Source organism: Silurus meridionalis, chromosome 28 (genome assembly GCF_014805685.1).
Source record: "Silurus meridionalis isolate SWU-2019-XX chromosome 28, ASM1480568v1, whole genome shotgun sequence".
In the NCBI taxonomy this organism is placed as follows: domain Eukaryota; kingdom Metazoa; phylum Chordata; class Actinopteri; order Siluriformes; family Siluridae; genus Silurus; species Silurus meridionalis.
Window position 1 is genome coordinate 13,496,095 of NC_060911.1, and position 17,508 is coordinate 13,513,602.

The following is a 17,508-nucleotide window of genomic DNA, read 5'->3' on the forward strand; positions in this document are numbered from 1 at the left end:
CTTTTTTTTCCCCCCCTATTTTTTTTCCTCCGCTCTTTCTTGCTGCATCTTTACAGCTGTCCTAGATAACAGCCTCCCCTCCCCACCTCCAGTTGGTGAATCTGTCCTCACTGAACCTTGAAGAAAATCCTATGGGGACTTCTAACTAGTGCTTGGGTTCTTTAGCACGTGGCTGCTCTGCTCTCCTTCTCGAGCTCATTAGAGGACCCAGTTCATTAACAGAGAAAGAGCCAACGGTTTTCAACAACAATGGTATAAACGAATAAACGAATTTTCTCGTACGGTATCGCCGGTCCATCGTCAACGAAGTCGCGATCGCCAATCGAAACCGCTGCCTTTGATCGCTGAAGGGTCGAGATGATTTCAAAAATAATTATAAAAATACACAGCGTCCAGCGGCATTTTTGACTCCGCGCCGAAATGAACATCGCACCAAATGAGATAATTGGAGATGAACGAGCGTGTTTATCAAGCCGTCGTTAGCGCGCCGAGCAATTACTCGTGCCTGCTTTACGGAGGCGGCTGCTTTAATCAAATCATCAGCGAGAGCAAAGCGATCGAGAACACCTCATTAACACCTCGCCGTATAAACCCGCTCCTCGTATCGCTTTTCTTCTGACGGAAAGTAAATAGGCACAGGATCACGGATTTTCCTGCATGTCATTATGCAGGTCTGATCAGAAATCGTTTGTGAGGATCGTATGTGGAAAATGAGCCGTGTGCAGAAAAACAGGTAAATAAATAAAGTGTAAAATACATTCGAAATGTGAAAAGGGTTTAAAAAAGAAAGCACTGGGAAATAGGAAGAAATGAAGAAAAAAAACAGACATTGGAAAATAAAAGGAAGAAAGTAAGGAAACTAATTTGGGAAAATGGGAGAGATGAGGGAGGGTGAGAGGAAGGAAGGAAGGAAGGAAGGAAGGAAGGACGGAGGAAGGAAGGGAGGAAGATTGTGAAGTAAGGAAGGAAGGAAGGAAAGAAGATTGTAAAGTAAGGAAGTAAGAAAAGAAATGACCATTGGGTAACAATTTTGGAAGGAAGGAAGGAACAAAGGAAGGCAGATTGTAAAGTAAGGAAGTAAGAAAGGAAATAAACATTGGGTAAAAATTTTGGAAGGTAGAAAAGAAGGAATGAAGGAAAATTAGTCAGTTCAAGAGATAAGGAGGAAAGAAAGAAAGAAAGAAAGAAAGAAAGAAAGAAAGAAAGAAAGAAAGAAAGAAAGAAAGAAAGAAAGAAAGAAAGAAAGAACTAAAATTTTGTGAAGGAAGGAAGGTAATAAACATTGGTAAAAAGGTGAGGAAGAAAGGAAAGAAGGAATTAAGGACTGAAGGAATGTTCCTTCACAATGTTCCTTCACAATGTTTCCTTCCTTCAGTCCTTAATTCCTTCAGGAAGGAAGGAATTAAACATTGAGAGGAAAGTTCGAAAGGAAAGGAGGAAAGAAAAAAAGGAAATAAACATTGGGAAGAAAGTGAGGTATGAAGGAAGGAAGAAAAACATTGTGAAAAGGGAAGGAAGGATGGAAGAAAGGAAAAAAGACGTTGAAAAGATGAAGAGAGGAAAGATAAATAATTGTTTCAAAATTCACATTAGAAAAAAATAGTTTCTTTACACAGACATCATAAATGAAAATAAATAAAACCTCTTAAACAAATACATGTGGAAAGTAAAGAATTGTGTAAAAAAAGCTAAATTAAATGATAAAATGTTTTATGAAGAGATCCTATGCATAATTTCCCCATGTGAATCATATGGTTATACGGTGTTATTAAGTGCAGACACGCACCCCCTCAGTCAGTAAAGTCTGCATGTATTGTAGCCCCACAGCCCGTAAACTCAGTCAGGTTCTTGACTCGGTTGTCCTCTGATTGATCACACGTGCTCATGGTCACGCTCCCGAGTCCTGGCTTTCCCTCGTTCCGACTCCCGGCTCCTCTGTTGTGATGATGAAATGTTGTTGTGGTAATAGCTTCTTTGTCACGTCTCCAAGCCAAATGTGTGACAAATGAGCTTGGTGTGACTCTCTCCTCGCTGGGTTGAGGGGGGGAAAAAAAGCCTGGCTTCGGAGCTTCTTCCAATTTCGCTGGCCTCTAAAAGGTGCCCTATGTCTCCACTCCCCTTATTGATTGCATTTTATTGGCAGTAGCTGCTGTGCACTCGGGTGAGGTGACTAAAGAATTGCAGGTGTACTACCTGTTTTCTCCCCCCCACCCTCTGGATAGGATCCAGTGCTGAGTGCTTCTTCTCAAATCACTATTTGTTTTCTCCCTGTAGGCTTCTTAGGGTTGTCATGTCGAAATGGAAGAGCTGATGGGAAATTGTACTTGGTTCACTCTCTTTTTCTCTTCCATTCTCTCTCAGGTGACTTTGCTCGCACACTTTGTTTCCCCCTAAACTGAAATAATCCCAATATCACCAACTTCTCAGCAAGGCAATTGCGAATTAGCCCAGACTGCATTTTTATATCTTTTACTGAATCATATTTATGTTCACCAGAAAGTAAAAAAAATTACAGATTTCAAAAGATCTGACCCTTCTGTCTTCCCCAGGACATATGCATAAATAACAACCAGGGGTGATCAAGAGAATTTTATATACTTCCTGTATTCATGGATCCATTCCAGATTAGCTCCAGTGAACACTTCTGTGCCTCATGCTAATACAGTCCCAGAGGACATGTCCCTGTTTTTTTTGTGAAATATTAAGCATGGCAGGGAAAAAAGGGAATTTAACCCATTTACTGTAAATATAAAGCACTTTAAGATGCATTGCATGTACAGACAAAACTTTGAGTGGTGCAGCAGGAATGCTTTCACCTTACCTTCACCAGTTCGAAATTCAGTGCTGCCACAGTCATACAGGGATGTCGTACAAGGAGTGAAATTGCCAATTTAGACTAGAGAGGATGGCTGGGTCATGCCATGTCAATCACAGTGACACAGAGTAAAACAGTAAACCCCAGTGACAATGAACTGTAAACTCCAATGAGACAGTCAACCCCAGTGACACCAAATTCCAGTGACACAGAACTTAATTGTCACTGTTCTCCTGTGAGAGAAAACCCCAATGGCAGTGAACTCCATAGACAATAAGACTTAGTAACAGTGAACCTCAGAGACAGTAAACCCCAGTGACTGTGAACCCCAGTGGCAGCAAACCCCAGTTATAGCAAACCTTAGTAACAGTAAACCCTAATGACAGTAAACTCTAGTGAGAGTAAACTTGAGTGACAGTAAAAGCCAGAGACAGTAAATACCAGTGACCATAGGTCTTAGTAACAGTGAACTCCAGTGATGATGAACTCCAGTGACTGCAAACTCCAGTGACAGTGAACCTTAGAGACAGCAAAGTCTAGTAAAAGAAAAACCCAGTGACAGTGTACCCCAGTGACAAACAACCCCATTGACAGCAAACTCTAGTAACAGTAAACCCTAGTGACAACAAACTCCAATGACAGCAGATCCCAGTGACAACCAACCTGATTGACATCAAACTCTAGTAGCAGTAAACCCCAGTGATAGCAATGTTCAGTGAAAAAAAACAGTGAGAAAACAGTGAGCGCAAGTGCCAGTAACAGTAAACCCCAATTAGACCAAACTCCACTGACACAAAACCCCAGTGTCTGTTAACTCCAGTGACTGCAAACTCCAGTGACCATCAACCCCACTGATAGTGAACTCCAGTGACAGCGAACTCAAGTGTCAGTGAACCCCAGTGACTGCAAACTCCAGTAACTGTAAAACCCAGTGACAACAAACCCCAGAGTCAGTGAATCCCAGCTGTATGTTAGCCTATGTATGTAGATAAGAGTTAATAAAGCTTTTTCTTAAAGGTCCTGTGATGCAGCATAAACATGTTCACCAAGGAAGTGGTTGGCCAGCTTTTTATGTGTAGGATTAACTAGTAGTTGATGTTTACCCTTTCTGTTTAGTGGCTATGATAAATAACTGACTGGTGAGGGTAAATTTGAGCCCAGAATTGGGAGAAGACACTGTAAAAAGCTTTAGCTATACCCAGTTATCGTCATTGATGTATTATCAAATAATCAATATTTGATAATTGGTTAATAAAATGGTGCATCTGACAAATAAAAAAACAATTGTCCTGCTACCATAAAGGTGAATGCTGTTGAGACCACGAGGGGGTAATGTGTATTAGAACACCAACTTCCTTCGGGATAATAGACCAAGCTGATCTCTTTCTCCAGATCACCGATGGCTTCCGCAGGGTTTTTTTCAGAGACAAGCTCAAGCAAGTCAGCTCGTCTCTGGTCTGATGGAATATGCCAGGACGGCATTGACCTTCTGATATTTTTCATAGAGAGATTTGCAGTGAGTTTAGCTTTTTTTTGTCAAATCTATTAAAATTTAATTGGTCGAGCATGTTTAACAAAAGAAGTTGTATAAATAGACTTTAGCTTCACAGAGTTTTGCCCATGAGCTGATTAGCTAGCTGGAGGCAACAAGAACGATCTCCAGAACAATAAACTGGTCCTTTTCTGGTGGTGGGAGTGTGTAGAAGAATAAAGACAAATAGTACTGTGGATAAGACTCATGGGAAAATGCAAGGTGGGTCTTTATGATTAGGACAGCAATTCTTGAGAACAAGCATACAGTTTGCAGATACGATCATCTACTGCAAGCAAGCAAAAAAATGCTTTAGGGTTTCCACGTGGGACCATCAACAAACAGCATAATGTACGTCATGTGTGCAGTGTTTCAAGCCAATCAGGATGAATAAGGCATGTTACGAGGCAGGCAGCAAGTATTTAGTGATGGTGATGGGATAATAATATTAAAAGAGAGATATACAGATGTGCTTGGGGATCTGTTTGCCAAATTGCCTTCCAGGGTAATTCCAGTATAGATCAATATAGGTATAAACAATCAAAATTTCGCTTCATTTAATCTGTCTATTCAAGGGATCTTAAGAAATGCTGACCTCAAGGGGGAAATACAGTACATCCAAAATGATACCAGTCCAGTTTTTTTTTTGCCATATGGACAACCAGGAAAGGTTTGGTTCCTTCATCAGGTTGCCACAAGAATCACAGTTCAGAGGGTGGGTATTATATGCATATTTCAAGGATTCAAGCCACAAAAGAGAATTTGGCAGTAACATTTTATGGCTAAACATAGGTAAGATATCTTCATTCCGAATCAGGAACATACTGTACAGGAATATCAATATCAAGGACCCCGTCCAGGCATAACATTATGCAATTATAGTATAATGAAGGGTGAAGTGAATATCACTGATTATTTCTTTATCATGGTACCTGTTAGTGGGTTAGATATATTAGGCAGCAAGTGGACATTTTGTCTTCAAAGTTGATTCATTAGAAGCAAGGGGGGAAAGTTCGGAAGGTAGGTGGTTCAAGCCCTGGAATCGCTAAGCTGCCGCTCTTGAGCAAGGCTCTCAACCCTCTGTGCTCCAGGGGTGCTGTATCATGGTTGACCCTGGGCTCTGACCCCAGCTTCAGAACAAGCGGCGATATCCGAAGAAAAGAACTTCACTGTGCACTAAGGTATATGTGGCAAATAACGACTATTTTAATATAGTCTAAAAATGGGCAAACATAAGGATTTGAGTGAGCTTGACATATTGTGATGGCAAGACGACTGGTTCAGAGCATCTTCATAACCAGCTCTTGTGGGATGTTCCCAGTCTGCAGGGGTCAGTATCTACCAAAAGTCATCCAAGGAAGGAACAGTGGTGAACCGGCGACAGGGTCACGTGGGGATCGAAGGCTGGTCCATGTGGTCCGATCCAACAGATGAGCTCCTGTAGATCAAACTGCTTAAGAAGTTAATGCTTTTAATGCTCGATGGCCAGGACTGTTTTGGCAGCAAAAAGGGGGACCAACCTAGTATTAGGAGGGTGGTCATGAAGTTATGCCTGATCAATGTATGTGTGCTTGGGAAAAAAAAAAGTCCACTCCTCCTACTGTATGTTGATGTTTTTCAAAAACCTGCTTTTGCAAAAATTATTTTTCAACCTAGAAAGCACCATTGGATTAAACACAAATAGGACTGACTGACAAATTTGGATTTAGATTTGACGGTGGACATTGAACTTCTGATCAAAAGATCACAGGTTTAGTTCCCACCACCCAGCTTCCACAGCTGGGCTCTTGAGCAAATCTTTAACCATCAACTGTTCAGCTGTATAAATGGGACATATGTAATTTGCAATAGATAAGGGCTGCCAAAGATCCATTAATGGAAATAGTTGTCTAAATTATATTTAGCACCTTGAATAAGCTAAGTACCATGGGCTCTAAATCCTACCCATGCCAATGTAACCTTTGTCTGTAAAGATCTCCTGTGTTGTTAAGGGTTTTTTTTCTTCTAACCACCCCTCATTCTATCCCCATTTTTAATCACCTGCCGAATTTTGAAAAGCTTGCAGCACTCCTCAAGGTCCCATATTTCTTAGATTGATGAGCCATGTGCGGTGGTGCCGCTGGGATTACTGCATCAAACTAGCCAGCCAGAGAAAAGCTAGCAGACTGTTTGAAGGACTGACAGAATGGCTCAGCAGGAGATCAGAAATAGTGTTGAAACAGTATTGTTCATGGAGAAATGACTCATTACAGTGTTTTTTAACCATTTTTCTGTTAGCTCTACCTCCAGCGTTTCCTGATATGGCTATACTGTAATGGCAGACATTAAAGCAGATGGAAAAAAGTGCTTGCATGTTCGCTTTACAACTTGGAAAAAAAACTTTTTGAGCCTAGGTTCACTGTTCTGCTATTCTCTTTCCAAATCTATCTATCTATCTATCTATCTATCTATCTATATATATATATATATATATATATATATATATATATATATATATATATATATATATATATATATATATATACAGTACAGACCAAAAGTTTGGACACACCTTCTCATTCAAAGAGTTTACAATTTTCATAGTCATGAAAATAAAGAAGAGTCACACTGAAGGCATCAAAACTATGAATTAACACATGTGGAATTATATACATAACAAAAAAGTGTGAAACAACTGAAAATATGTCATATTGTAGGTTCTTCAAAGTAGCCACCTTTTGCTTAGATCACTGCTTTGCACACTCTTGGCATTCTCTTGATGCCTACTTTGAAGAACCTACAATATGACATATTTTCAGTTCAATTTTTTGTTATGTATATAATTCCACATGTGTTAATTCATAGTTTTGATGCCTTCAGTGTGACTCTACAATTTTCATAGTCATGAAAATAAAGAAAACTCTTTGAATCTTCTCGCATTTTATCCTAATCCCACCCTCAGAAGAGATCTGGGTCATACATGGGGGGGTGTTCAGCTGTGGTTTCTTATTATATCTTGGCTTCCATCACACGTGTACACATGATGCACTTGTTGGGCTGAATGCTGTCCAACTCGCACATCAACGCGTTTTCTTCAAGGTCGCACACATCAACTCTTGGATAATGCCGCTTGGCTCCTGTTCACCCCAGTGCCTGGAATGCTGACGAGCTCAAGTGTGTGTTGCAGGGCACAAAATTGACAAGTGCTACTGGTGAGTGACAGCAGGTCCCGGGTAGCTAGATGTTAGAGGATGCGTTGTAACATTAGTGAGATGTTATGACAGCCAAGGGATGCTCTGGAGGTAAAACGGTATTCCATAAAATGTAATTACTCTCATATCATTTTATGTTGGCTTAATAAAATAAGGCCATGATATGGCAAGCCAAGGTGTAGCAAAGAATTGTAGACTATCATTAAACACATTTTTAGGTTAAGAAATTTGATTCAAGTTTACGATCATTGTATCTTCTGTTTTTTTTCCTTATCAGACTTTTTCTGTACATGTTGACTTCCTCTTTCTCATTTTGCCATTTCTGTGTGGCTTCCAAGGTGGTTTACAAGAACAACGATGTCCGACTGGAGCTGTCCAAGCTGGCCTTGCAGGGGGACCACAAAATGAAGATTCATGGCGTGGTGGCCTTCAAATGTGAAAACGTAGCCACTCTGGATCCAATTACCTTCGAAACCCCAGAAGCCTTCATCACACTACATAAGTGGAATGCTAAGAAAACTGGCTCCATATCGTTTGACTTCCGCACCACTGAACCAAACGGCCTCCTTCTGTTCAGCCACGGGAGGCCAAAACAGCAGACCAAGGAGGCAAAGAGCCCTGTTAGCCTTAAGGTGGACTTCTTTGCCATTGAGATGCTGGATGGTCATTTGTACCTGCTCCTGGACATGGGTTCGGGTACGACTAAAACACGAGCAGTAAACAAGAAGGTCAATGATGGAGAATGGTACCATGTGGACTTCCAGAGGGATGGAAGATCAGGTATTATGAGTTCCTTTTCTAGTCTTGCTTATCAAATAAACTAATGCAGTGTTACACATTAGACTAGCTGATTTCAGTGTCTTTACTCATGAATTGCAAGGTAACTATAATGAAAATACCAAACGAAATTATGATAATGATAAATGAATTTTTGACAGGGGATTTGAGTTTAAATTTGAGTTGGTGGAGAAGAGTGATCACAAGAGGGAGTTCTGATAGAAGGATATCTGTAAGGGAAGGGAACGTTTCTAAATCCAGACGCACATTTTAGCCACGATTTTGGCGCCTGGGACAAATTTTGATCGATGGGTCGACGTGTTCACTGACAGACAATGAATGGCCGTCGCGATCATTTTTTTACGTCTGAAGATTTTAGACTATTTCCTGCCGTGCGACTTCTCTTTAGACGACCGTCAAACCCGAGAACCAAAAGGAGCATCAAACCTGATTTCTCAATTAGCGTGACATTATCAAACCACCTCAGAAAAAATGTTGAAACAAGTCAGGTGGAGAGTATGGCAAGAAAAGAAACTGATTGAGTGTTGGAGGGAAAAAGAGTGTTCTGATGAACACAATTAACGCTACAGATGTTGTTTTTTGCTGCTACTGTAGCTACTATTAGCGAGAGAATGTGAGTCTGAACGAGTCACGGATCGATGGCGTAAATCTTAACATATGACAACTGAGGTCCTGCATTGTGACATGGGGATCATGTTCATACAGTCTGAAATTGCAAAGGACTATCAAAGATTAGAACAAGATGGTATTGAGACAGTGGCATGGAAAAATAGACAGAATTCTGCAAGCTTCATTGGAAGGTACGAGGATGGACATGATTAGAAATAATTTAATTAGAGAGACCGGTCAGGTAGGACATTTCGGGGACAAGGTAAGAAAGTTGGTTTGGCCATGTGGGATGTATTGGTAGAAGGAAAAGGCAGGAGAAAAGATAAAGGCCAAAGAAGAGATTTGTAGATGTGGTGAGGTAAGAAATGCAGATGATTAGTTTGAAAAAGGCAGATGTACAGGACATGGTGACTTGAATATGGATGAAGCTGTAAGAAGAAGAAGAAACAGAAGCATGAGAGGAAGTTTGTTTTCCCTATTCTTTCCTAAATTAAGCAAAAAAAAAAAAAAAAAAAACCAGCACCTTTTTTCCATGTCCCATCATATTCTTCTTTCTTTTCAAGATGTTATTGAGACATGATAAAACGCACATGCCGCTAGAATCACGATTCCCCTACTTTTTTCTTTTTTGGGTAGCGATTATCCTTTTATCATTGTAGATGACAACGTGCCACGGAGATTTAAGTAAACGGATGATAATGATAAATCCCTGATGATTTCAGTCATTTTTGTGTGTTATCCTTTTGTGCTCCTGGGGAAAAATGTGTAGCATCTGTGAAGCACAAGAGAGCTGCTGCTGCATTCAGCCATCAGACTAACCATCTGCATCTCAGGCTGGCTTCGGTGGAACTCGTTTTAGACTCTGGGGTTTTTAAGTTCATTTGTCCCTCAACACCTCCTTCTCTTTTAAGACCCTTAAGGAGGTCCAAAGCATCTGGTGGTGTTCAAGTCCTCAGTTTTAAAGACTTTGGCATTACTCGGGTTTCCTGACGGCGAGGATAGGGATCATGAATCTAAAAGTATGTCTGGAGCTCGGGTGGATTGGTTCTGCTCTCCCACTGTGTGTCCTCCGTACCTTGATATTTGGCGTCCAGCTCCGTGTTGATTTGCTTATCTATATAACAATTTGTTAGCATGTGCTTATGGCCAAGGTCTCGCAAAGCCACGCTGAAAATTCGATTTACTTTCAGCAACCTGTTTCTGCTTTTCCACTATGTCTCGAGAGCAGAAAATCACATTAGTCATTTCATTACCCCTATAGGCATGTGGAGAGCGAAGACTATGAGGAGAGGCGGCCGAAAGCCGCTAATACGCTTGTAGCATCTACTTCCACTTCTGCTCTCGTATCGAACATGTTTTTTATTGTCTAATGAGTGCGAGATCTGGGTTTTTGTGAGATCTGAAGGAGGACGATTTTTTTAATGATGAGCGTAATGAATGCTTTTGCCCAGATAAGCTTGATATCTTTCATAATGGAGCAGAAACACGAGACGAATAAAATAGCTGAATTTTGTGCCTCATTTCCTGACAATTATTAGCTTTTTTTCTTTGGCTTTATTTTTATCGTGGTCATTGATTTTGTTGTAAAACAACAAAAAAAAACTATTTTTGTCCACAAGTTCATGGACACCTGAACATTCCAGTCCACATTCAGTTCTATCTGCAGTTGTAATAACTTCTACACTTCTGGAAAGATCTTCTAATGGATCTTCTAATCAGTACCTGACTTGGGACCTGGGGTGCGGTTCCAATTCATCCGAAAGGTGATCAATAGGGTTGAGGTCAGAGCTCAGACGATCTTCAATTCCAACCCATGCATCTTCATGGAGTTGCTTTGGGAACAGGTTTGGGTCTCCTAATACAATTGTAATAATAATGTTCTAAATATACATTGTTTTTTTTAATGGTGTTACACCAAAAAATCGCAGTTGTTACTCTCATTTGAGAATCACCACTCAAAAGTATCAGTATTGCCTCTGACTTTTTTTCCGTGGACCCCAAATCTTCAACTAATCCGAGTCAGAACCTTGAGAGTTCCTGCTGGCGCATGCGGAAGCCTGAGCGCGTCCTCTAGTACCTAACCCCAAATCCCACCTTCAGCTCAGCAAAGCCTTATTAAAGATTAATCGATTCTATTGCGCATTAAAATTTAATAAATTCTATTTCACTGGTTGTGAGCGCCGTGCATTCGGATCGGCGTCACCGATCCCCTCTCGCTCGGAATCAATTTTATTTTCCCTCTCCACCTCCTCGTTTTTTCCCAATCCCCTATCTCGTTCCACATCTCGTCCATTTTGTTCGCCTTCTTTCCCTCCACCCTTGCTCTTTCTCTCTCTCTTTCTGCCTTGCGTTACTATGGAAACGAGAGCCGATTTCCTCCAAGGACCAAGCCTGTTACTGTGCCGACTGAGATGCAGGATAATGCAATCGCCGTCTTCTGCTTTTTTCTTTTCTCCTGTTCCCCTCTCGCAAATCTGTGACCCGGGTGTACGCTTCGCCCACGCTGGAACTCGCCGACTCAATCGGCGCCTGATGGGACACAAGCAGCGGGTGGGTCATAGAACGCGTTGACAAACAGTCTAAGTCCTCAGCACCGATATCGAAACAATTCAATAAGAGGCCCAGGCGTCTTCTGTTTGCCCCGGCCTTATAGTTTCCAATCCTTTGTAATGCGGAGACGCTGCCGACAGCAGGAACTCAAGCACAACACGGGCGATTTATCATGTTCATCCCTCGTCGTCCCCCTGAACGTTATGAATAGTTCCATTTATCATGCTTTATCAGATCGGAGATGTCGAGAGCGTTTGGGAAGAATGCCGCCTGCATAATTTACTATTTATTGTCCCGGAGGAAAAGGAAAGAGAAAATGCAGAGTATTAAAGGGAAAGTGTCAGGTCCAAGAGTGGGTACGCAGTGTGTATAATATCAGTATCTTCTTGAAGTCAGATTCATGGAACCATAACATGAAAAAAAAAATAATAATAATAATACCATTCTAGGCCAATATTACATTTATTAATATCGCCCTGTGTATCTTCTTATTCATACATTCTAAATTCTTTGTCTGGTCTTGTAAAAGTTCCTCTTTTTATTAATATTGCCGTTTCCAAGATGGCTGCCGAGTGTCCCAACCTTACTAGAAAGTGTTAATTTTATCCAGGTCTCGGCTTGCGTATGTGTGTGTGAACCTTGTGCAATCCGTTCTGAGACCTTTCCCTTTTGATTAATAATGCATCAGGTGAAGGAAACTTTTAAAACACCAATCCCTGGAGCGGAAGTCTCAAAGTGTGTGTGATTCACAATGGAGTATTGCGTGTTCCATGTCACATGGTTTATAAATCCCTTCAGTTGGTTCAAAGGCTCTGGAGCAATGGATGGTAAGGGGCTGCTATAAATGTCAAGGGAGGTGTGGAATTGATTAAGAATTACTACAACTACTACTACTAATACGATACTCCTAATTCTACCATTACTTCCACTACAAATAGTAGTATCGATCCAATTACATATTTTGTCACTACACTTACTGTGATTTGTAATATTTAGTCTCAGGTTGTGTATCGTACCTGCATCATTTCAGCCTGGGGTTTATTTAACTTTCCGGCTCTTTGAAACATTGCATCATCGTTTTTTAAACGTTTGACGATTCACTCTGATCGTTTTTAATAAGCTATGTTTTTTTTTCCATTGACTAAAAACGCCATCTTGTGTGGACGGAAGGCCAATTGTGTGGGCTAATTATTACAATATGGGAACAATAATTGTGGACATGCGTTTGGGGGTTGGGAGTAAGCGTCTGGGTGTGAATGTTTGAAGGCGATGGTGTATATTGGGAAATGGAGTCCAAGAAATCCATGATAGTATTGAATTTTTTTTTTTTTTACATCTTTCCGTCTTTGCTGCTATATTCAAGAAATAAAATTCAACAGCAGTGTTAGTCTCTGTGGAAACGATTTTTCAGAAAGCGTTCCGTTTTTTACAACCGTAATGTCATCTTTCTGACGCTCCCTATCCGTTTTAGCAGCTCCTCATCTAGAGCGAAATGTGCAGATGGTTGAGTGATGTTTTATTTTAAGCCGTAAAGCACCAGAACAGTTTCCTTTGAGAGTTGAGAGATGTGTTGTTGGAGGTGATACGAAGATCCAAGCGATTGCTTCACCCACAGCGACGGGGAATTGCTTATAGATGGCAGGAGATTTTACCAAATATGTGTACAGGACAAGAAACTGTCAGAGAGAATGACGTTGAAACAGACAGCAATGGAAAGGTGTATTAAGAGCAGTGACACAAATAGAAGTAGGAGGAAACAAACACACTGACAAAGCCGATATAAAAAAACACGGATGCTGGAGATAAAAGCAATGCTACAGGCATTAGTTTTACTTCTCACTAAACCATTCACTTTCATCTCTCGCTGCTTAGCATCAAGGCTAGTCAAGTCCAGTGTTTCGACTCAGAGAGCATTAGTGAAATCCAGTTACGTCAAGGCTGTTATGTGTGCGATTTGGTTACAGGCGAGGAGAAGACTCAGGCGAGGCGGCACTGGCGACTCGCCATGCTCTCTCTCTTAGCAAGAGACTGCAGGATTGCCTCCGAGTCGCACGTCTAATCGAGCATGGCTGATAGGCAACATATGAAGCCACTAACCCCATTTATCACACACACATGCTGGACTTCAATCACACTGCAAGAATTCGAAGTTAAAGTAAAGAAAAAATACTGTTTCACATAAAATATTAGTAATAACTTTCCTTTCCAGCTAATGGAGGACATTGGTCCAAAACAGTGTGTGTGTGTGTGTGTGTGTGTGTGTGTGTGTGTGTGTGTGTGTGTGTGTGTATATATATATATATATATATATATATATATATATATATATATATATATATATATATATATATATATATATATAATAACCAAAACATTTAGAATATTTTGTCTTTGTGCTCTATGTTGAGTCTGGTTTCACTAAAAATAAACATACATTTGCATAAAGCTTCCATATTTGTCCATGTGCATGTTGATTAAAGTATCAAAAACTTAAATTAAATTAATACTTAAAAGTATTAATTTAAATGCATTTAGAACAGATAGAAATGTAAGAGTAATCGGGAGTTAACTCATAACAATCGTGATTAATCGTGATTAAATATTTTAATTGGTTGACAAAATATACATTTTCCCAGCTATATTTCCCGTACCAAACTGGTAACGCAAAGCTGAATTCACACAATTCTATTGGAGGTCTCTGGATAAAGTAGCATGAATTTTTCCCTTCACTTGAACTACGAGAACTACTGTTCCAGCATTAAAGGCCCCTGCGCATAAAGTAAACTCTATGAAGATATGCTTTGCATAGGTTGGAGTCGAAGAGCTCCTGCTATAGAGGACTGACCTCAACCCTACTGATAACCTTTAGGGCGAATGGGAAAACTGACTGCACCCCAGGCCTCCTCACTTCATCTACATCGGTACCCGACTCTTCTCACACCCTCGTGTATCAATGAGCACAAATCTCCAGCAGCACACTTTAAAATCCCGGGGGGTAAATTTTCCCCCGTGGAGGGAATTGTACATTAAGAGCAAATTGAGACTAAATGTGAAATGCGATGCTCAAAAGGCACATACCATACTTATGACCAGGTGTGAAATAAATATATACTTTTATACTAGATATCATACTTCCTCAGATCACATTTTGAAACAATACTACACCATACTTACCTCTACTGTACTTCTACACCATACTACAACATAGAACCCTCTTCTAAATTACTAAACCAGAAGTTCCTTTACAATCCACTACACCCCTCTATACCACACTTCTACATCACTACACCCCTCTATACCACAATCCTACATCACTACACCCCTCTATACCACACTTCTACACCTCTACACCCCTCTATACTACACTCCTACACCTCTCTATACCACAATCCTACACCTCTACACCCCTCTATACCACATCTACACCTCTACACCCCTCTATACCACACTCCTACACTTCTACACCTCTACACCCCTCTATACCACAATCCTCCACCTCTACAGCCCTCTATACTACACTCCTACATCACCTCTACACCCCTCTATACTACACTCCTCACCTCTACACCCCTCTATACCACAATCCTACACCTCTACACCCCTCTATACCACACTCCTACACTCTTCTATACCACATCTACACCTCTACACCCCTCTATACCACACTCCTACACATCTAAACCTCTCTATACCACAATCCTACACCTCTACAGCCCTCTATACTACACTCCTACATCACCTCTACACCCCTCTATACTACACTCCCTCACCTCTACACCTCTATACCACAATCCTACACCTCTGCACCCCTCTATACCACACTCCTACACCTCTGCACCCCTCTATACCACACTCCTACACTTCTACACCCCTCTATACCACAGTCCTACACCTCTACACCCCTCTATACTACACTCCTACATCACTACACCCCTCTATACTAATTATAATAATAATACAAAAATATATAATAATATATGATAAAAATAAAATACAAAATAGTGATGCATATATATGAAAACATTGAAATGTTAATGTGTATATTACATGATTATATTAGTTGCAGTTGTATGATGCAGGATCCCGGCCACTATGGAAATAAGGCTGAATAGAACAGCAAGCTGATGGAAATCATTCAAATGTGTGGTTTTGTTTTAATTATTATTCAGAAAACGATCTTTTAAAATAAAAAAATTATATTCTTTATCAAAACGTTTGATTTTTGAAGATCATTTCTCAGAGAGTTGTTTTCTGTAATTAAATGTTCATCATTTTGTAATATTTGATAACAAATATTCTTTATTTATGATCGCAATCTTTCTTTTTGTGATAAAGATTATAAGAAAATTACTTTTTCTCCCCCCCAAACAATTGAGTAAACCCCAGAAAGTAATCATGGTGGATCATGGTTCTGTATACACTGATCTCTTTTTTTCTGCCTTTATTTTAAATTAAACTTCAACCTTCATTATTTCTCCTGTTCTGCTGCATATTTGCTATCTATTGGTTGTCAGAAACTAACTGTAACTGCAGATTGTTTCTAGTGGCAAAAATGAATAGTTGCTCCTTGTGGCATAATAAAGAAGAATAGAACGAAAATGTGCACCCTCTGCATTGTATGGGTCCTTAGAGCCCGAACCGGAGTGTGCAAACCTTCCTCACTAATGAGCTTGATGGAGAGAGTTTGTTAGCTTCTTCCTGGGAAAGACATGACTGGAAACGGAGACCAGAACTCCTGCCAAGCGTCGGGTGCCGTCACGTCCCTCCAGCTGTGCGCACTCTGGCCTGGTTCAACGACAGGCTGAGCGGGCGACGACCTCCGTGGTGACATTATATTATAGTTAGATTATATTATAGTTGAATTATAGTAAATCTGCTCTATTTTCCACTATTACATCACTAGACCCCTGTATACTACACTCCTGCACCACTACACCACTCTATACTACACTCCCTCATCACTACACCACTCTATACCACAATCCTACACCTCTACATCCGTCTATACTACACCGCTTCATACTACACTCCTGCACCTCTACACACCCCTCTATATTACACTCCAGCACCTCTACACCCCTCTATACTACACTCCTACACCTGTACTTCCATCTATACTACACTCATGCACCCCTACATCCATCTATACTACATCCATCTACACTACACTCCTGCACCACTACACCTCTATACCACACTCCTATACCTCTACACCTCTATACTACACTCCCACATCAAAACGCCTTCTATACTACACTCCTGCACCACTACACCTCTATACTGCACTCCTGCACCACTACACCCCTCTATACTACACTCCTGCACCACTACACCCCTCTATACTGCACTCCTGCACCACTACACCCCTCTATACTACACTCCTGCACCACTACACCCCTCTATACTACACTCCCACATCAAAACGCCTTCTATACTACACTCCTGCAGCTCTACACCCCTCTATAGTACACTCCTGCACCACTACACCACTTTATACCACACTCCTGCACCTCTATACTACACTCCTACACCACTACACCCCTCTTTACTACACTCCTGCACCACTACACCACTTTATACCACACTCATACACTCCTGCACCTCTATATTACACTCCTACACCACTACACCCCTCTATACTACACTCCCGCACCACTACACCATTTTCTACCACACTCATACACTCCTGCACCTCTATATTACACTCCTACACCACTACACCCCTCTATACTACACTTCTGCACCTCTACACCCCTCTGGAAAATCAGGAAATCAGCATGAGGAGCACTAATTTCATTTTTGTGCTTGATTATCATCTTATATATTTCCTTCAATTCATGTTTCAGTTTCACTATGGAGTATTTTAAAAAATCATAAATTTATTGTTACACATTTATCTAGTTTTTTAATTATTTAATTAATTCAAACCTGGCTAGCAAAAAAAAAAATAAAAAAATAAATAAATAGCAGTCTGAAGTGGTGTGTGTAACCACCAGTCTATGAAGAGGAACTAT

General features: G+C 40.6%; 1 protein-coding gene across 26 annotated transcripts in view; it reads left to right on the forward strand.

Annotated features, from left to right (window-relative positions):
- LOC124381709 (neurexin-1a-like) overlaps positions 1 to 17,508 on the forward strand; it is a 316,092-nt gene that overhangs the window by 90,242 nt on the left and 208,342 nt on the right. For all 26 annotated transcript variants that reach the window (XM_046843553.1, XM_046843558.1, XM_046843570.1 and 23 more), the window contains one exon: positions 7,876 to 8,317. In XM_046843553.1, coding sequence (XP_046699509.1) covers positions 7,876 to 8,317 — 442 coding nt within the window. The remainder of the gene's footprint in view (positions 1 to 7,875; positions 8,318 to 17,508) is intronic.